Genomic DNA, 22478 nt, shown 5'->3' on the forward strand with positions numbered 1-22478 from the left:
GTGGGTCCTTGCGCTTTGTGCCACGTGCGCCTTGCGCTACTACTAGGCTCCCTCTTTCTCTGTTTATTTACCAGAGCGCTGCTCAGCATCAAGCTGCTCATGTAGGGAACTGAATCTGGGGCTTTGAAGCCTCAGGCATGAGGGTCTTTTTCTATAACCATTATCCTATCTACCCCACCCCACATATTTCTTTAAATCCTCTACTTTGCTCTCAGTAGATAATCTAAATATAAAAAGAATGTTGCAGTAACTTTCTATTTGGAGCATTTGGGAGACTTTCAAGTACTAAGAAAGTACCTGGCCTTTACTAGTCCTTCTCTCTAAATACTGGGGTTTTTTTGGTTTGGTTTTGCTTTTTGTCTCCAGGGTTATCACTGGGGCTCGATACTACGAATCCACTGCTCCTGGCGGCCACCTTTTTTCCATTGTTGCTGTTTTTGTTGTTACTGTTGTTGCTGCTGCTTTTGGATAGGACAGAGAAAAACAGAGAGGAAGGGAAGACAGAGAGGGGGAGAGAAATATAGACACCTCAGGTCTGCTTCACCACTTGTGAGGTAAACCCCCTGCAGATGGGGAACTGGGGGCTCAAACTGGATCTTTGCGCTTTGCACTGTGTGTTTAACCCGGTGCGCGAACCGCCCGACCCCTCAAATACTAGTTGTTGTTTTTTTAACTCCAATTCTCTTAATAATTATTTGGAAAAGAAAAAAAATATGTATATATATTTATGTGTGTGTGTGTATATATATATATATGTATATCTATCTATCTATCTATCTATTCTTTTTCTTCTTCAAAGGGGTGCCAGAGAATGAACTCAGAGCCTCACTCATATGTAAATAACACTGAGCAACTTTCTGAGCCTAATTATTTTTTTCATTTTTTTCTTGAGAGAGAAAGATAGAGAAATAGAGACAGCACTTTTCCACTATCCATGGAGCTGCCCTCCCCCCATCCATTGTGCTCCTGTGTGAACCCACAGTCATATGGTAAGGCATGTACTCTAGACTGTGAACTTCCTCCTGGTCCTGTAGAAGATATTCTTAGTAAAAAGTGGTCATGTTTGTAAAGATGTCAAATTGGGATAGTTATATATACAACTTTATGTCAAGAGTGCTGTGAAACGGGAGTTGGGCGGTAGCGCAGCGGGTTAAGTGCAGGTGGCGCAAAGCGCAAGGACCTGCATAAGGATCCCAGTTCAAGCCTCCAGCTCCCCACCTGCAGGGGAGTCGCTTCGTAGGCGGAGAAGCAGGTCTGCAGGTGTCTGTCTTTCTCTCCCCCTCTCTGTCTTCCCCTCCTCTCTCCATTTCTCGCTGTCCTATCCAACAACGAATGACATCAATAACTACAACAACAATGAAAAACAACAAGGACAACAAAAAGGAAAATAAATAAATATTTAAAAAAAGAGTGCTGTGAAACTATTGATATTTTAGACTGGAGAGGACTGGAAAATGAAAGATGACAGGGCTTCTTAGAAAACTGGAAATTTCAAAGAGCAGAAATTACTCTGTGAGTCACCGTATGTGAACTAAGCTACTGATAAATTTATACTGTTTGGGGGCCAGGTGGTGGTGCACCCGGTTGAGTGCACATGTTACAGTGTGCAAGGACCCAGGTTTGAGTCCCGGTCCCCACCTACAGGGGGAAAGCTTCACCAGTGGTGAAGCAGTGCTCCAGGTGTCTCTCTCTCTCTTTATCCCCCCCTCAGTGTTATTTACATATGAGTGAGGCCCTGAGTTCATTCTCTGGCACCCCTTTGAAGAAGAAAAAGAATAGATAGATAGATAGATAGATAGATATACATATATATATATATATATATATATATATATATATATACACACACACACATAAATATATATACATATTTTTTTTCTTTTCCAAATAATTATTAAGAGAATTGGAGTTAAAAAAACAACAACTAGTATTTGAGGGGTCGGGCGGTTCGCGCACCGGGTTAAACACACAGTGCTTAATCAATCCTCTTGATTTCTGGCTGTCTGTCCAATAAATACATAAAGATAATAGAAAATTTTAAAAAATACATGTATATATATACTGTTTGAATAGCTGGCGCCTTCTCACTTAAGTTGAGGCTTCAACCTCAGTAAAACAATTTTAGAGAGGCTTTTGTCTTACCTGTGGATTTGAGAGATCTTTGCTAACCACTCTAAGGTGGTCCCCTCTATCACTGTACACTGTTCATTTCTTTCATAGCATCTGGTGTCAACTTTTATATTTTTACCCTGTTTTCTTTAGAGCTCTGAGAAGTGGTATAGTGCATAAAGTTAAGGTTGGGCTTTTTGTTTTGTTTTTTAGTTTATTTGCTTAGTCTTTACCAGAGCACTGTTCCGATCTGGTTTATGGTGGTGCTGGGGATTGAACTTGTAACCATTGCTGCCTCAACCATGGAAGTTATTTCCTATAACCACTATGCTATCATCCTAGCCTAATGCTTAACATCTTGAACTTTCAAGCTTAAGGTCATAGGTATGATTCCAGGCACCACATATGCCAGAATGAAGCTGTGGTTCTCTTTCTCATATACATACATTAATCTTTTTAAAATGTTTGCTTTAATTTTTCTTCTTCAGCACCAGTCATAAAATTGAGTAAAAATGCACATAGGTGGATTTTAAGACAAATGAGTATTTTGTAAATGGTGATTTTATGGTGCTAGTTTTTATATATAATTTGTGTTTTTATAGATTTATTTTCTGCCAAGGTTATTGCTGGAACGTGATGCTTACATAGTGAGTCTACTGCTCCTGTTAGTCTTAATTATTTATTTATTTTTTTACCTTTTTATTTTGATAGGACAGAGAAATTGAGATAGAGAGAGCGAGAGAGACACTTGTAGCACTGCTTCACTGCTCCGGAAGCTTCTTCTCCTCTACAGGTAGGGATGGGGGCAGAGGGGGGCTTGAGCCCAGAATCTTGTTCGTGGTAATATGAGCATGCTACCAGGTGCACCACCGCCTGTCATAGATTTATTTACTAGGTGAGAAGAGAGAGGACCTGAGCACTGTGGCATAAGTCGGTGCAAGAACTTGAACCTATGGCCTCTGGAACCTCAGGTGTGCAAGTTAATACTCTGCACAGGCTGAATTATCTTCCCTGAATTATCTTTCTCTGTGTTACCGTACTAACCACTGATTCTTTTGCTTTTCTTTAACTACCTCGGTACCTTTTGTTTTCCTTCGCATTTTATTTTATTTTATTTTACTTTATTTTTACTTAGGTAAAAAAAAATTACTTAGGTAATTTTCCCCTAAAGAATTGTCGCTAGGGTTATTGCTGAATCTGAACATGGTGAATCTACCACTCCCTGGCTGGCTGTTTTCCTTCCCTTCCCCTTTCCTTTTCTTTCCTCTCTTTCTCCCTACCTCCCTTCTTTCTTTTCTTTTTTAAGAGTTGTTGTTTAATCCTTTCTTTTTAACTTTTATCTTGGATAGACACAAAAATGGAGAGTGAAGGGGTACAGAGGGAGAAGAAGGTGGTCAGTTAAGCGCACATGCTACAAAGTGCAAGGACCAGCTCAGGGATCCCGGTTGGAGCCCCCAGCTCCCCACCTGCGGGGGCTGGCAGAGGGCTGTCACTTCACAAGTGGTGAAGCAGGTCTACAGGTATCTTATCTTTCTCTATCCCTCTCTGTCTCTTCCCCATCCCTTTCAATTTCTCTCTGTCCTGTCCAAAAAAAGAGGAAAAAATGGCCTCCCTGAGCAGTGGATTTGTGGTGGTGCAGGCACTGAACCCCAATGATAACCCTGGAGGCAAAAATAAAGGAGGGGGGAGAAAAAGAGAGAGACACCTGCAGTACTGCTGCACCACTTGTGAGGTTCTTTCTCTCCCCACCCCACCCCCACAGGTGGGGACTAGAGGCTTGAGCATTTGTTCTTCCTCATTGTGATATGTGTGTGGGGGTCTGGCAGTGGTGAACGTGGTTAAATGCATATATCACCCAAGTGCAAGGACCTGGGTTCGAGCCCCCACTCGCCTCACCTGCAGGGGGTAAGCTTTTCAAGCGGTGAAGCAGGTCTGCAGGTATCTGTTTTTCCTCTCTGTCTCTTCACCCTACTCAATTTCTTTCTGTCCTGTCAAAAACAAACAAACAAACAAACAAAAAAACAGAAAGAAAAAAAAAGAAAGGGAAAAATGGCACTGGTAGCAGTGGATCCATTGTGCAGGCACCGAGCCCCAGCAGTAATCCTGGTGGCATTAAAAAAATAATAATATGTGTGTGCTACCAGGTGAGCCATTGGCCAGCCCTTTTCTCCTCCCTCCCTTTTGGTAGGAGCAGAGAAGTTATGAGGGAAGGGGCATATAGAAGAGGGAGAAAGACATCTGCAGCATTGTTTCATCACTCAGGAAGCTTCCCCTCTGCAGATGACCATGGGCCTTGAACCCTACTATCTTTGTACTTGGTAACATGTGCGCTCTACTGGATACACCATTGCTCAGCCCTCTGAGTTCAAAAAATTGGAGTATATATAAAGAAAATATAATTATGTTTAATATTTGCATTCCTCAAAGGGAACTGTTGATATATATTCTTTTTTTTTTTTTTAAGATTTTATGTATTTATTAATGAGAAAGATAGGAGAGAAAAGACATCACTCTGGTACATGTGCCGCTGGGAATCGAACTCAAGACCTCATGCTTTAGAGTCCAATGCTTTATCCACTGCACCACCTCCTGCACCATGATACATATTCTTTCAGACTGTGTGTGTATACACAATTACCCATGGCTAGGTTTGTATGCTTTGTATTTGACAAATTACTTTCCTAACGCTTATGATGACACTGAAAGCTGTATGGGCTGGATGCAGTTAATGGACAGAGTACAAGGAGGAGAAACAAGCCTGCCTTTCTTAGAAACGTCTCTGTTGATACAGGTAGATATATCTTTCCATGGGAGGGAGGAGGTGCAGGAAGGGCGAGGAAATGGCAGCCATCCCTTTAGCTGGTGACTATCATTAGGTTTTCTGGCAGATTTCGTCCTTTCTAGTATAAACAGCTTTATATTCCTAGAGCTATTTATTTACTGCCACCATGGATTTTCTTTTCCTCTCCAGGGCTTTAAAGTGCCTGCAAGATTTTATGACGTCAGTGACTTTTTTAAAATTTTATTTTTTAAAATTTCTTTATTGGTGGATTAATGATTTACAGTTGACAGAAAAACACAATAGTTTAAAAAAATTTTTTTAAATATTTATTTTCCCTTTTGTTGCCCTTGCTTTTTTATTGTTGTAGTTATTATTGTTAGGGCAGAGAGAAATGGAGAGAGGAGGGGAAGACAGAGAGGGGGTGAGAAAGATGGATTTTCTTTTCCTCTCCAGGGCTTTAAAGTGCCTGCAAGATTTTACGACTTCAATGACTTTTTTTTTTAATTTTATTTTTTAAATTTCTTTATTGGTGGATTAATGATTTACAGTTGACAGAAAAACAATATATTAAAAATTTTTTTAAATATTTTATTTTATTTATTCCCTTTTGTTGCCCTTGTTGTTTTATTGTTGTAGTTGTCATTGTTGTATAGGACAGAGAAATGGAGAGAGGAGGGGAAGACACAGAGGAGGAGAGAAAGATAGACACCTGCAGACCTGCTTCACCGCCTGTGAAGCGACTCCCCTGCAGGTGGGGAGCCGGAGTTCGAACTGGGATCCTTATGCCTGCCGGTTCTTGTGCTTTGCGCCACCTGCGCTTAACCCGCTGCGCTACAGCCTGACTCCCTTTTTTAAAACTTTTAAATATTTATTTATTTTCCCTTTTGTTGCCCTTGTTTTTGTATTGTTGTTGTTATTGATGTTGTCGTTGTTAGATAGGACAGAGAGAGGGAGTCGGGCTGTAGCACAGCGGGTTAAGCGCAGGTGGCGCAAAGCACAAGGACCGGTATAAGGATCCCGGTTCGAACCCCGGCTCCCCACCTGCAGGGGAGTCCCTTCACAGGTGGTGAAGCGGGTCTGCAGGTGTCTGTCTATCTCTCCTCCTCTCTGTCTTCCCCTCCTCTCTTCATTTCTCTCTGTCCTATCCAACAATGACAACAACAATAATAACTACAACAATAAAACAACAAGGGCAACAAAAGGGAATAAAAAAATAAATATTAAAAAAAAATAAAAAATAAAACTAAAAAAAAGAAACTCACAACTTAGATAGGACAGAGAGAAATGGAGAGAGGAGGGGAAGACAGAGAGGGGGTGAGAAAGATGGATTTTCTTTTCCTCTCCAGGGCTTTAGAGTGCCTGGAAGATTTTATGACTTCAGTGACTTTTTTTTTAATTTAATTTTTTAAAATTTCTTTATTGGTGGATTAATGATTTATAGTTGACAGAAAAACACAGTAGTTTTAAAAAAATATTTATTTTCCCTTTTGTTGCCCTTTTTTTTTTTTATTGTTGTAGTTATTGTTGTTGTTATTGATATCATCATTGTTGGACAGGACAGAGAGAAATGGAGAGGGGAGGGGAAGACAGAGGGGGGAGAGAAAGATAGACACCTGCAGACCTGCTTCACTGCTTGTGAAGTGACTCCCCTGCAGGTGGGGAGCCGGGGGGCTCAAATCGGGATCCTTATGACGGTCCTTGAGCTTTGCGCCATGTGCGCTTAACCCACTGCGCTACCACCCAACTCCCTAAAACACAGTGGTTTGTACATGCATAACATTTCCCAGTTTTCCACATAACCCAGCCTTTTTTTTAATAGAGGGAGAGAGAGAGAGTAAGAGAGAGAAGGAAAGACAGAGAGTGTGTATGAGAGTGCATCGTAGTACCACTCAATCACTTGTGAAGTGTTCCTTTGCCTGGTGTTCCTATGTGGTACCTTGGGGCTAGAACATGCAGAGTAAAGTATCTACCAGGTGGTCTGGGAGGTGGCACAGTCGATAAAGCAGTGGACTCTAAAGCATGAGGTCTCGGGTTCAGTCCCAGGCAGCACATGTTTCAGAGTGAAGTCTGGTTCTTTCTCTCTCTCTCCTCCTATCTTTCTCACTAATAAATAAAAAAAATATATATTTAAAAAAATTTTATTTATAAAAAGGAAACATTGACTAAACCATAGGATAAAAGGGGTACAACTGTGGTCCGGGAGGTGGCGCAGTGATAAAGCTTTGGACTCTTAAGCCTGAGGTCCCGAGTTCGATCCCTGGCAGCACATGTGCCAGAGTGATGTCTGGTTCTTTCTCTCTTCTCCTATCTTTCTCATAAATAAATAATATATTTAAAAAAGGGGGGTACAACTCCACACAGTTCTCACCACCAGAACTCTGTATTCTACCCTCCCCTGATAGCTTTCCTGTTTAACCCCCTGGGAGTATGGACCCAGGGTCATTGTGGGATGCAGAGGTGGAAGGTCTGGCTTCTGTAATTGCTTCCCCACTGAACATGGGCATTGACAGGTCGATCCATACTCCCAGCCTGCCTCTCTCTTTCCCTAGTGGGACAGGGCTCTGGGGAAGTGGAGGTCCAGGACACATTGGTGGGGTTGTCTGTCCAGGGAAGTCTGGTCGGCATCATGCTAGCATCTGGAACCTAGTGGTTGAAAAGAGAGTTAACATACAAAGCCAAACAAATTGTTGACCAATCATGGACCTAAAGGCTGGAATAGTGCAGATGCAGAGTTGGGGGGCCTTCCATTTTGTATATAGCTAGTAGGAATGTTTTAGTTATATTTCAAAGGGCCTGTGGCTATACTAGTTTTTTTTTCTTCTTTTTTTCCCCCCCTGAACCTGAAATCTGATATGCAGGTAGATATCCAAGTTATTGTCTGGGTAGATGATGTCATGGCTGGAAAAAGGACCAGAGAGCTGGATCAAGGAAGAGAGTAGCTCCCAAATATGGGAAAGGTGTATAAATATTGTTGACTGTAAACCCCATCGATTTGATGTGATCTGGGGCCCATATTCAGCGTAGGAGCCTATGTGACCTCTACATCCCTGTAGATCTGAGCTCACATTTTGTGTTCATGAGTAGGAATGTTCCAAGCTGCCCCAGTATCAGGACCCATCTTCCTCGGGTGTAGCATAGAGTATATTGTCCATCCTCCCTTCAGAGGATGGAACATTCTCTACCATTGTTGATTCAAGTTGAGGGCAAGGTCTGTGGGGGCGCCCAAAGGGGTCTATTGTGTTGTTCCTGATGGAAATGACCTATAACAATGGAGAGAGGGATTTATTTGAGGTCTAGCCCATCATGTCTGGGCCCCAACTTCTGTACTTTTTAATAGCAGTCTGGGGAATGGATAAAGTGTTTTTCTGGATTTGGTCCCTGACATCAAGTGTGCTGAAGTGATGCAGTTTTTTTTTTCCTCCCTTTTTTGTTGCGCTTGTTGTTTATTGTAGTTGTTGTAATTGCTGTCGTTGTTGTTGGATAGCGCAGAGAGAAATGGAGAGAGGAGGGGAAGACAGAGAGGGGAGAGAAAGATAGACACCTGCAGACCTCTTTCGTCACCTGTGAAGTGAACCCCCTGCTAGTGGGGAGCTGGTGGTTCAAACCGGGATCCTTATGCCTGTCCTTGCGCTTCACGCCACGGGCGCTTAACCTGCTGTGCCACCGCCTGGCTCCCAGTGATGCACTGTTTTTTTCTCTTTTCTCCTCATTCATATATATATATATATTCATATATATATATATATATATATATATATATATACACACACACACATATAATTTATTATTTTTTTTTAAGGGGGCTGGGTGGTGGTGGACCTGTTGAGCATTCATGTTACCATTGTGAGGACCCAGGTTCAGGCCCCTGGTCTCCACCTGCAGGAGGAAAAGCTCTGAAAGTGATGAACAAACAGGACTACAGGTCCATTTATCTTCCTTTTTCCCTCTTGATTTCTCTCTGTCCCTATCAATCAATCAGTTAATTAATTAAAAACTTTTAATACAGTTTAAGCAAACACAGCTGATTCATTTGAGCTCGTTTATTCCCAATCCAGGGGACAGAGGCCACTACAGTTCTCTGCCCTTTCTTTCCTTCTTTCTCTGTCTTTTTTTTTTTATTAAATCCTTTTTTAAGTTTATTTTCCCTTTTGTTGCCCTTGTTTTTTTATTGTTGTTGTAGTTATTATTGTTGATATTGATATCATCATTGTTAGATAGGACAGAGAGAAATGGAGAGAGGAGGGGAAGACAGAGAGGGGGAGAGAAAGACAGACACCTGCAGACCTGCTTCACCGCCTGTGAAGCGACTCCCCTGCAGGAGGGGAGCCGGGGCTCAAACCGGGATCCTTATGCTGGTCCTTGCGCTTAGTGCCATGTGCGCTTAACCCGCTGCGCTACTGCCCGACTCCCCATTCTTAACTTAATTGAATTTTATTGTTATTGGAAATATTTTAGATTTATTTGGGGGAGACTGAGACCAGAACACAACTCAATTATAGGTGATATCAGGAATTTAACCAAGGGTTCCATGCATACAATGTATATATCCAAGTAGGTGTTCCATCCGCTCAACCATCACCCTGCCTGCCCTAAATTACTATTTTAAAAAGTCAACTTTGGAAATACAAAATAGATTACTTACCTTTGGTCTACTTATCTAGTTTTCTCACTATATCTTGCCTGCCCCATCACTTTATTTGATTTTAACATACAGAATATACAGTTTTATATTTGTATTCTACTTTTTTTTTTTTGCCACATTAGATATGTGTTTTATTTTATTTTTTTAAATTTCTTTATTGGGGAATTAATGTTTTATATTTGACAGTAAATTATTTGTATTCTACTTTTAAAAAGCTTTATTTTCTATAATATTACATTGTAGTTAAAGGTTGCAAAACAGTTTTCTTTGTGCTAGATTGAATCTTTAGATATTTTAATCTAGAGATAAAAAGACATTTTAAACACATTTTAGAATTAACTCCTACATTTAAAAATTGGGATAATCCATATTAAAAAGAATCCAGATTGCTATTTTCTTTCTTCCTTCCTTCCTTCCTTTCTTCTTCTCCTTCTTCTTCTTTAAAGATTTCATTTATTTACTAATGAGAAAGCTAGGAGGAGAGAGAAAGAACCAGACATCACTCTGGCACATATGCTGCAGGTGATCGTACTCAGGACCCCATGCTTGAGAGTCCAGTACTTTATCACTGAGCCACCTCCTGGACCACCAGATCACTATTTTCTCTTGAAAGGCCACATAATAGTGAAACATTAGATCTAGGGCTAAGGATTAGCTCCTCTGACAGGGTGTGTGCCTTGCTATGTGTGTGGCTGGTGTTGGAGCTTTGGCATCACAAGTGAATGTCACAACACCTGGTGGGGGGTGCTCTGGTGATAGGTAGGGTATCTTTCTCTCTGTATCTGAAGGAAAAGAGGGAAAAAGTCAGCCTGGGAGTAGCGAGATCATGCATACCCGGAGCCCTGGTGCTGCTGAGAGAGAAACATTAGGCCCATACTCTTCTATAATGGCATTTGGCAGTGACTGCCACTTTGAGATCAGCCATGGACTTTGTAATGTGCCCTAGTTTCATCACTCCATGTCACCTCTCTGCATTTTTAAAAATATTTATTTATTTTCCCTTTTGTTGCCCTTGTTTTTTTATTGTTGTAGTTATTGTTGCACCTCTCTGTATTTTTAAAAATATTTTATTTATTAAAGAGGGATAGGAGGAGAGAGAGAGAGAGAGAGAGAACAAACCAGATATTCTGGTACATGTGCTGCTAGGGATCAAACTCAGGACCTCACGCTTCAAAGTCCAACACTTTATCCACTGCACCAAGTCCTAGACCACACCTCTCCGTATTTTAATGCCAATCTGCTTTATTCATTTAGAACATCCCCTTTATAGTCTCTGTTTAAGGCTAATTCATATTAAAGCAGTTTGGAATTAAAACTCCTGTTTGGTGTATTCCACCAAAGTAAAAGACTCGAGGGTGGGGTGGGGTTCAGGTCCTGGAACATGACGGCAGAGGAGGACCTGGAGGGGTTAGATTGTTATGTGGAAAACTGAGAAATGTTACACATGTACAAACTACTGTATTTTACTGTCAACTGTAAACCATTAATCCTCCCAAATAAAGAAAAAAAGCCCTGTTTCTTATTAATACTGTTTTTATCTTACAGGAGAAGATGTATGGTCTTATGCAAAGGGTCTTCCTCACATGTTCCAGCCGGGTGGTGTATTCTACAATATTATGAAGAAAACCATGGGTAATGTTTAAAAACTTTATTCTCTTATATTATCTCTGCTCTAACTATATAAAAGCTGCGACAGTGTTTTCAATGTGCAATTTTAGATACATATTCTTTAGAAGTCTGTCTAGACTGGGAGTATGGACTGACCAGTCAACGTCTATGTTCAGCGGGGAAGCAATTATAGAAGCCAGACCTTCCACCTTCTGCAACCCACAACGACCCTGGGTCCATGCTCCCAGAGGGATAGAGAATGGGAAAGCTATCAGGGGAGGGGATGGGATATGGAGATTGGGTGGTGGGAATTGTGTGGCGTTATACCCCCTCCTACCCTATGGTTTTGTTAATTTATCCTTTCTTAAATAAAAAATAAATAAAAAAAAAGTCTGTCTAGTTAAGTTATCCTAATATTACCAAATATGTTTTCCATTATAATTTGTAAAATCTCTTTTCTTGTTCTTATTTTCTCATTTAAATTAAGTATATGGGGCATAGCACAGTGGATAAAGCATTGGACCCTCAAGAATGAGGTCTTGAGATTGATCCCCAGCATCACATGTACCAGACTGATGCTCTGGTGTTTGCTGGTGTCCCCCACCCCCCTACCTCTCTCCCCTTTCCTTCCTCCCTCATTAATAAATGATTCTTGGGAGTCGAGAGGTAGCACAGCCAGTTAAGCGCATGTGGCGCGAAGCACAAGGACCGACTGGCATAAAGATCCCAGTTCAAGCCCCTGGCTCCCCACCTACAGGGGGAGTTGCTTCACAGGTGGTGAAGCAGGTCTGCAGGTGTCTATCTTTCTCTCCTCCTCTCTGTCTTCCCTTTCTCTCTCCATTTCTCTCTGTCCTATTCAACAACGATGACATCAATAACAACAACAATAATAGCTGCAACAGTAAAACAGTAAGGGCAACAAAAAGGAATAAACAGATAAAAATTAAAAAAATAAATGATTCTTTAAAAAATAAATCAGCATATTTCTCAACCACTAAGAATATTGTGAAATTAAAAGTAGATTTGGTTATATTAGTAACTACCCCCAAGCCAGCTTACAGCATTTTTGTTACTGAATTTTGATTTTAAGTGTCATGTGCATTAGTGCTTTTTGGATTTTTCAAAATCCAAGTGCTTTAGTACCTATTCAGGTTTTTTAAAAAAATTTTTTTTAATTATATTTATTTATTTATTGAATAGAGACAGCCAGAAATCAAGAGGGGAGGAGGTGATAGGGAGAGAGACACCTGCAACACTGCTTCACCACTCCCAAAGCTCCCTGCAGATGGGGACCAGGGCCTTGAACCTGGGTCCCTGTGCAATATAGCATGTGTGCTCAACCAGATGTGCCACCACCCGGCCCCTCTATTCAAGTTCTTTTTTTTTTTTTTAATTTCTTTATTGAGGAATTAATGTTTTACATTCAACAGTAAATACAATAGTTTGTACATGCATAACATTCCCCAGTTTTCCATATAACAGTTCAACCCCCACTAGGTCCTCTGTCATCCTTTTTGGACCTGTATCCTCCCCCCACCCCCACCCCAGAGTCAAGATCTATTCAAGTTTTTAATGAACTTAAAGAAGACTTAAATAAATGGAGAAATATAATGTTTTCACCGTTTCTCTTTTGTTCATGCTTCTTCAATGAAAGGAAATAGTTTTTTTTTTTTTTTTTTTTTAAATTTGCCTCCAGGGTTGTCACTGGGGCTTGGTGCCTGCACTATGAATCCACTGCTCCTGGAGGCTAGTTTTTCCCTTTTGTTGTCCTTGTTGTTTATTGTTGTTGTTATTGCTGTCATTGTTGTTGGATAGGACAGAGAGAAATGGGAGAGGAGGGGAAGACAGAGAGGGGGAGAGAAAGACACTCACTGACCCACTTCATCCCTTGTGAAGCAATCCCCTGCAGGTGGGGAGCTGGGGGCCTCGAACCAGCATCCTTATTCTGGTCCTTGTGCTTCGTGCCATGTGTGTTTAACCCACTGCACTACCACCGTGACTCCTTGTATCCTTGATACCACCTTGTATCCTTGACTTTACTAAACATTATTCTTACACATTTTTAGCAGATTCTTTGGAGTTGTTGATCTAGGCCATCACGATTTTTGCAAATGAAAGTGTTTTTTTTTAATCTGCACGCCTTTTCTTTTATTATTAATTTATTGGCTGGAGACAGAAACATACCTGTAAGAACTATAACTCTTTAAAAATTAATAAAAATTATTATCTTTATTTAGTTATTAGATAGCCAGAAACTGAGAGGAAGAGGGGGAGATAGAAAGGGAGAGAGACAGAGAAACACCTGCAGTCTGTGCCCCCACACCCCTCTTCCCCTTTTTTATAGTAGCAATTTGTGCTTCTCTTTTTCTTCTGGCCAACCCAGCTAAGGTAATCATTTTATCAGTTTTATCTTTTTAAAGAAACACCTTTGGAAAGAAACAGCCTTTGGTTCTGGTGGTTTTCAGTTTTTTTCTCTCCTTTATATGCTTTGGATTTAAATTTATACTTAAGTTAGAAATTTAGGATTATTGATTATATCTTTTTGGTTTCTAGTAAAAGCATTTTAAAGCTATAAATTACTCTATGAGCATTATTTTGTTTTATTTTTTTATCTGAGCACTACTCAACTCTGTTGGTGGTGCTAGGGATGAACCTGGGACCTCTTGAATTCAAAGTTTTATTGTTTGCTACCACTATCACCCGTCCATGTCCATCTTTTGGTCTCTTCACCCTCTCTTACTCCCTCCCCACCTTCTTCCTTCCCTCCCTCTCATTTTTTTGTTTTTCAACATTCTCACTTCATTCTGAACTATATTCATATCAATCAGTTCATGGTTTACTGGGGATAGAACCTGGGATCTCAGAACCTCAGGCAGGAAAGTCTTTTGCATAATCATTATGCTGTCTCCTAGCCCTGAAGTTTTTTTTAAAGATTAATTTTTCCAGAAGTTCTCATATAAACCATTAGATGTAAATACATTTGTATAGTGAACTTCTCAAATCTATTTAATATCTATTTTACTTGGCATAACAATAACATTACTCTGATAGTATTTGTTTTTCAAATGAACTGTTTTTCAGATATGACAGAAACATGATACATTAAATTTATTTTTTGGGGGCTGGTGGATAGCACACTGGGTTAAGCACACATAGTGCAAAGCGCAAGGTCCAGCGCAAGGATCCAGGTTTGAGTCCCCGGCTCAAGCCCTGGGCTCTCCACCTGCAGGGGCTCACTTCACAAGCGGTGAAGTAGGTCTGCAGGTGTCTTTCTCTATCCTCCCCTCTTCTCTCAATTTCTCTGTCCTATCCAACAACAACAGTGGGGAAAAGATGGTCGCCAGGAAGAGTGCATTCGTAGTGCAGGCACTGAGCCCCAGCTATAACATAACCCTGGAGGCAAAAATTAAAAAAAAATTTTTTTCAACTTATTTTTTTTTATTTGAAGCATGCTTTTAAATTTATTTCACTTTAGTAAAAAATTTCATTTCTTTCAGTTGCTCTTCCATTGTTAATAAGAATGCTTTATAAAAAATTTCTTTATTGAGAAATTAATGTTTCACATTCAACAGTAAATACAATAGTTTGTACATGCATAACATTCCCCAGTTTCCCATATAACAAATACAACCCCCACTAGGTCCGTTGTCATCCTTCTTGGACCTGTATTCTCCCCCATCCACCCACACCAGAGTCTTTTACTTTGGTGCGATACGCCAATTACATTTCAGGTTCTGCTTTTGTTTTTTGTTTTTTTTCTGATCTTGTTTCTCAACTTCTGCCTGAGAGTGAGATCATCCCATATTCATCCTTCTGTTTCTGGCTTATTTCACTTAACATGAATTTTTCAAGGTCCATCCAAGATGGGCTGAAAATGGTGAAGTCACCATTTTTTTACAGCTGAGTAGTATTCCATTGTGTATATAGACCACAACTTGCTCAGCCACTCATCTGCGGTTGGACACCTGGGTTGCTTCCAGGTTTGGCTATTACAAATTGTGCTGCCAAGAGCATACGTGTCCACAGATCTTTTTGGATGGCTGTGTTGGGTTCTTTAGGATAGATCCCCAGGAGTGGAATTGCAGGATCACAGGGTAGGTCCATTTCTAGCATAAGAATACTTTTTTTTTTTTTGCCACTCTACCAAATAGCTAAAACTAGAAAATTATTTTTCCTTTTTAAAGATATTTTTATTTTATTTAATGATGAGCACATAGAGAGACCAGAGTAGTGCTCAGGTCTGACTTGTGGTGCTGGGGATTGAACCTGGGGCCTCAAAACCTCAGGCATGAAAGTCTTTTGCAGAACTATTGTGCTGTCTCCCCAACTCATAAACTTGAAACTTCTTAGAAGAAAATATAGGCATAAAACTTGCTGACTCTGATAAATTAGACAAAACCTTCTTATTTATGAGCCAAGGTACAAGCAAAAATAAAAAAGTAGATGAGCAGAGGACCTAGTGGGGGTTGTATTGTTATGTGGAAATCTGATTATGCATGTACAAACTATTGTATTTACTGTTGACTATAAAACATTAATCCCCCATTAAAGAAATTTAAAAAGTAACTGAATAAAAAGTAAACTTTTATGTTTATTTTATTTTTTTTACTTTTTTTTTAAAGATTTTATTTATTTATTAATAAGGAAGATAGGAGGAGAAAGAGCCAGACATCACTTTGATACATGTGCTATCAGGGATTGAACTTGGGACCTCCTGCTTGAGAGTCCAGTGCTTTATTCACTGCGCCACCTCCTGGACCACATTTAAAAATTTTTTATTGGGGGATTTATGGTATACAGTAAATACAGTTGTTGGTGCATGTGTGAAATTTCTTAGTTTTCTGTAAAACACTCTCATTCCCACCTAAGTCCTCTTCCACCATCAGGCACCAGGACCAAACCCCCCACCCCAGAGTCCTTTACTTTGGTGCAATATAATTTTAATTTTAATTTTTCATTAGTGATTTAATAGTAATTTACAAAATTATAAGACAATAGCGGTATAATTCCACACCAGTCCTACTTCTAAAATGTCCTTCCTTTTTCCTCTTTTCTCTCAGATAAGTGGAACAATGCCTGACTTTCCCAGTTTTCCAGATTTGATTTCTTTTTTTTTAATGTTTTTATTATCTTATTTATTTACTGGATAGAGACAGCCAGAAATCAAGAGGGAAGGAGGTGATAGAGAGAGACACCTGCAGCCCTGCTTCACCACTCGCAAAGCTTTCCCCCTGCAGGTGGGGCCTGGAGGTTCAAACCCAGGTCCTTGAGCGTTGTAATATGTACGCTCAACCAGGTGCGCCGCCACTTGGCCCCCCAGATTTGATTTCTTTTCAGTCATAATATAGAAATGAAAGATTCCTGGGGGCTGGGCAGTAGCGCAGCAGGTTAAGTGCACATGGCACGAAATGTAAGGACTGGTGAAAGGATGGTGGTTCGAGTCCCTAGCTCCCCACCTGCAGGGGGTTGCTTCACAAGGGGTGAAGTGGATCTGTGGATGTTTTTCTCTCCCCCTCTCTGTCTTCCCCTCCTCTCTTGATTTCTCTCGATTCTGTCTTATCCAACAACAATGACAGCAATAAAAACAATAACAACGGTGATAAACAACAAGGGAAACAAAATGGGGAAAAAAGCTTCCGGGAGCAGTGGATTCATAATGCAGGCACCGAGCCCCAGTGATAATACTGGAGGCAAAGAAAAAAAAAAAAAAAAGAAAACGAAAGATTGATTCCTGGTGGAAAATGCTTCAGGTCCTGGTGGAATTTGGGTCCAGCCTCCTCTGGTCATCTTCCCCTATATCTCCCTCCTCTGGGGATGTGGATCAAAATTCTTTTTGGGGTGCAGAAGCAAGTTCTAACTTCTGTAATTGCTTCTCTACTGGACATAGACACTGGTAGATCTGTCCATGCCCCCCAGTTCCTTCCCTAGTAAGTTAGGATTCTGGAGAGGTGAAGTTCCAGGACATGTTGGCAAGGTCATCTACTCAGAGAAGTCAAGATGGAATGGTAGTAGCAATTTTAATTTGGTGGCTGAAAGGCAGTAAGTTATTAAGCAGGACAAAAATGTCTAATAAACAGGAATCAAAGAGTAGGAGTAGAGTAGATGAGAGTAGAGACTTTGGGGTGGAAAGAAGTGAGGATGTCTAATTTAGGTATGTTCCTAGGACCCCATTACTAGTAATTTTTGCTTGAGCTTGATACATAGCTAACATGAGAGTGAACTAGGAATATTTTATGGGAAGATGTGGTCACAGTTGAAAATAGAATGAGAAAGCTGGATTAGGGCAGAGAATAGCCTAATTAAATGTTTACTATGTTGATCTGAGCCAGCATCTTTGTCTATTCATATTTAGCATAGGAGCCTCTAAAACTTCCAAGTCCTTGTCAGTCTGAGGCCACAGTCCACAATTACAGCTGGGAACCTTCTAGGCTGACTGGTTACAGGACCAGTCTTCCTCAACTGGCAGAGTAGGCTGACCTAGCCTCCCTTTGCTAGTTTATAGTGAGAGTAAGGTCCAAGAGAGGCCCATAAAAGGGTTAATGGTGAGATTTCAGATGGAAGTGACCAGTAATGGTAGAGAGAGGGATCTGTTAGAGGTCTAGGGCCATCGTGTCTATGGGGAACAATGATACTCTGCTGAGGACCCCAGGTAATGAGGTGGCCTGGTATTGGTCAAAATGGCCATTGTTGAATGAGCCAGTCTCTTGCCCTTTTCCAGTTTTTGTAGTTCCTTCTTTGTGTGGCAAGCTTAAACTTTCTCTCAGTTGTTAAATCCTTGAATGTCGTTTGTTGCATCCAGACTGGTACCAGGTTTATAGAGTCTGGTCTTGGTAAACTTTTATGTTTCAAAGGACATTTTCAAGAAAGTGAAAGACAACCCACAAAGAAATGAGAGAAAAATTGCAAGTTATTTATCTGATAATCTATAATATAAGGGACTTAACAGTAAAACGGCAAACAACTCTATAAAACATCGGCAGAGGATCTGAGAAGGCGTTTCTCAAAAGAACAAATGTAAATGTCCAGTAAGCACATGAACTGATCCTCGACATTAGCAGCCATTAGCGAAATACAAATAAAATCTGCAGTGAGACAGCATTTCACACTGAGAACTATATAGTAAAAGACAGATTAAAATTGTTTGTGAGGATTTAGAAAAATTGTAACTATCATACACTGCCGACTTGCTGCTCTTAATTTCTCTGTGGTTGTTGTGGAGCCATCAACCCAGCTAGTCCAGTAGACTAGAGGGCACATACTTTCTGAATTTACCCCCCAAAGTTTGTGGAAATTGAATTCCAGCGTGTGGTTATATCCTCCTGAACTCCACCCTGAGCTGCCATACCACTTCCTCTTCTGTGTCCCTACAGATTTTCAATTCCTCTTAAGTTGTAGGAATAGGACCAGGGTTCTGGGATTAGGCACAGCCTGCTCCATTTGCCAGCTTAGAATCCCATGCCTTATAGATCATTTACACTTGTGGCTTGTTGGGTGGCAGAACGATAGCCATTCAAGGAGAATATTTTTCTGTGTCCTCTGTGCCTGATTGTTGACATTTCTGTTTCTTGCTGTATAATGTTAGCTCTGTGTATTTTTCAGTTTATTACTATTGCCTTGCTGTGGGACCAGGAAGAAGGATACACAGTTCACCATTTTGGTCCTGCCAATTTTCCTTATTTGTAAAATGGGTATGATAATCTTAGGTTTGGTGTGAGGAGCAACTGAAAGTATGTACATAAAACAACAGGGCCGAGGGAGTCAGGTGGGTAGCGCAGCGGGTTAAGCACAGGTGGCATAAAACGCAAGGACTGGTGTAAAGATCCCGGTTCGAGCCCCTGACTCTTCACCTACAGAGGAGTCATTTCACAGGCAGTGAAGCAGATCTGCAGGTGTCTATCTTTCTCTCCCCTTCTCTGTCTTCCCCTCCTCTTTACATTTCTCTTGGTCCTATCCAACAAAGATGACATCAGTAACAACAACAAAAACAATAATAACAACTAAAACAATAATAAAAACAAGGGCAACAAAAAGGAAATAAATAAGAAACAACAACAACAGGGCCCAGTGATGATTCATCCAGTAGACTGCACACATTACTATTCCTGAGGACCTGATTCAAGCCCCAGCCCCCACCACCACCCCCCACCACCTACAAGGAGAACTCTTCATGAGTGGTGGAGGAGTGCTATAGGTCTCTCTCCACCCCCTTCTTTCTCTTTCAGTCTCTAAAACAATGATTGCTGGGAACAGTGGAGTGGTAGAGTCACTAAACTCCAGTAATAACCCTGATAGCAAACAAAACAAAACAAACAACAAAAACAAAAGTTAGCAAAGAGCCTCATGCCAGATAAGTACTTAACTTTTATTATTAGAATTTCTGTTGTTAGTTGCAGTTATTTTAAATTCTCTTGACTATAATTATAATCATTTGGAATAGAACATTGTTAGGAAGTTATTTTAATGTTTAAAATATAATTTCTTCCTGTATTTATAGTGCAGATAGACAGTTATAAGACAATAGAGATATGTATATTCTTTACATTTGGAGAGAATTTTTAAAAAATTTTTTATTTATAAAATGGAAACATTGACAAAACCATAGGATAAGAGGGGTACAACTTCGCACAATTCCCACCACCAGACAGACCTCTGTATCCCATCCCCTCCCCTGATAGCTTTCCTATTTCTTTAACCCTCTGGGAGTATGGACCCAAGGTCATTGTGGGATGCAGAAGGTAGAAGGTCTGGCTTCTGTAACTGCTTCCCTGCTGAACATGGGTGTTGACAGGTCAATCCATACTCCCAGCCTGTCTGGAGAGAAATTTAAAAAGTCACTGACTTAAATGTAATAGGCTTGCTTACAAGTGTCTATATAGAGATAAGCTGCAAAATTATTATTAATACTTGTGTAGATAATCCCTTTACTTTGTAATACTCAAGTATTGCTTGCATTTCAACTACATAAAAGTCAAGTTATGTTGTAATTTTTGTGTAATGCTCCAGCATTTTCTGTGACTTCTTTTATGTAACATTCTTTCAAATTCATTCATGTTTTCAGGTTCAGTGTATAGTTCATTAATTATCACCACTGCATAGTCCTTGATATCATTTAACACAACCCATTCTTTGTTCTCCAATACACTTTTGGTTCCCAGGTTTATTATTGTTCTTTTATGCAATTAAGCACATGCATGTATGATACTCTGAGCAGCCTCCCAGACCCAATTTTGACTTTTTTTTTTTTTAATTTAGAGAGAAAAGAGAGACACCACAACACCACCCCACCATCTATGGAGCTTCCCCATGCTGTCTGTAGTGCTCCGTGTGGTGCTCAAGCTCAAGCCCAGGGCTTCATGCATGGTAAGGTGCATACTGTACCTGCAGAGCTATCTCCTGTGATTTTGAAGTAAGGAAGAATGTGTATGTAAATATTAATAGGTGGGCTGGCAAGATAGATCACTTGGAGAGTGCCCTTGCTTTGTCATGGAACAAGCAGATTTGAGCCTAACCCCTACCACACTGAAGGAAGCTTCAGTACTGTGGAGTTTTTCTCTCTGCCTATGTCTTTCTTTCTAAAAATGTCCAACCTAGAGCATTAAGGCTGTAGTCACAATCATCATCATCATCATCATCATAATACATTTTTGGTGTGTATGTTAATGGAATCATTGATAATGTGATACAGAAATGTGAATATACCTTGGTTCTCATAGTGCAAGGTATGAAAACTAAATGGTTATGCATAAAGGAAACACAACACTTAAATTATTTACACTGATGTTCTAAATATTGGTCGCAAACCACCATCTATAATTTTTAAATACCTGGAATCTGGGAGGTGGCTTAGCAGTCAAGACATTCTCTTCCATGTGTTAGGCACCACCTCAGTGTACCTAAAATTTGAGCGGAACTCCATAAGGCCATAAAATAAAATATTTGTCTTGTATATACATGTTTTTGGCAGAATTATAATTGTAGTACTTAACTTTGCATCCTGCTGTTTTACCATCTTGCACACTTTAAGTTTCTTGTTTATATTTATGTTAATAGCTACACATTCCTTCTCTCAAATAACCATAATTTTAAACCATTCTCTTCTTGATGAAAGCATAAATTGTTCCCACTATTTCATTATACATAATACTGTGATGAATATGTGTGGGACTATGATTCTTTCAGTTATGGCCAAAGAGAGGCATCATGTAGCAGTCTGGAAACAATTACAAAAACTTCTGGTCTAATAGAGGAATTAAAACTAATGACTGCCTGATTTACTTTAATCACTTTGGTATGTGCTTTGCATGTTTTCTCACGTAATCCTAAAATAATGGAGATTAGTAATATACCCATTTACATACTTTCTTATAGTATTTGATTGATCTGTTTATATCTCTCTCCAGCTTTCCTAAGTGCCCATAATACATTTCAGAATTTACTCCTCTTACCTTCTGAATTTCTTTAGCAGTTACTGATTCATTCATTTTAAAACTCATTTTCTTTTGCCTTTTTGCTTTGTCATAAATACACCCACATGTTCTATATACTATTAAAAGCTCTCTCTCTCTCTTTCTCTCTCTCTCTCTCAACACAAAATCTGTGATTTCATTACATTTGAACCCTTATTTCCACATAGATGTTTTTGGGTATAGGTGGAGTAACTGGTTTAAAATTAGGTCTGTTTGCAGCTTGGAGCTGGCACAGTGATAGAATGTTGGACGCAGGCATGAAATCCAGAGTTCAATCCCTAGCATTCTGTGTGCCAGAGAGAGAGAGACTCAGGTTCTCTCTCTCTTGCTTGCTTTCTTGAATAAATAAAATACATCTTTTTAAAATTAAGAATGTTGAGTAGTTTACATTGTAATTTTTATTCATTCGTGTGTATATATATATTTATTTTTATATCCAGGTTTGAACAAGTGTAAACTTTTGAGGGAAAAGCACAGTGAGATCCAACTTCTTTTCTAGAAAGTAAAAAGAAAGCTGTTTTAAAGTTCTTGCCCTCCATTGACTTTGCAAAGTCTAGTTAAGAGTTCTAGTAGGGAGTCGGGTGGTGGCTTAGTGGGTTAAGCGCACGTCGCGCAAAGCGCGTAAGGATCCCGGTTCGAGCCCCCGGCTCCCCACCTGCAGGGGAGTTGCTTCACAGGCGGTGAAGCAGGTCTGCAGGTGTCTGTCTTTCTCTCCCCTCTCTCTCTGTCTTCCCCTCCTCTCTCCATTTCTCTCTGTCCTATCCAACAACAGAGCAACATCAACAATGGCAATAATAACCGCAACGAGGCTGCAACAACTAGGGCAACAAAAAGGGGGAAAAATGGCCTCCAGGAGTGGTGGATTCATGGT

General features: G+C 40.2%; 1 protein-coding gene across 2 annotated transcripts in view; it reads left to right on the top strand.

The window, feature by feature from the left end:
- Positions 1-22478, top strand: part of VCPIP1 (valosin containing protein interacting protein 1) — a 34610-nt gene that overhangs the window by 6132 nt on the left and 6000 nt on the right. The window contains exons 2-3 of one of the 2 annotated variants that reach the window (XM_060200755.1): positions 11079-11165; positions 20394-20501. In XM_060200755.1, the coding sequence (XP_060056738.1) occupies positions 11079-11165; positions 20394-20501 (195 nt within the window). The remainder of the gene's footprint in view (positions 1-11078; positions 11166-20393; positions 20502-22478) is intronic. The other variant, XM_007527024.3, reaches the window with a different exon arrangement.

Source organism: Erinaceus europaeus, chromosome 1, assembly GCF_950295315.1.
Source record: "Erinaceus europaeus chromosome 1, mEriEur2.1, whole genome shotgun sequence".
Classification (NCBI taxonomy): Eukaryota; Metazoa; Chordata; class Mammalia; order Eulipotyphla; family Erinaceidae; genus Erinaceus; species Erinaceus europaeus.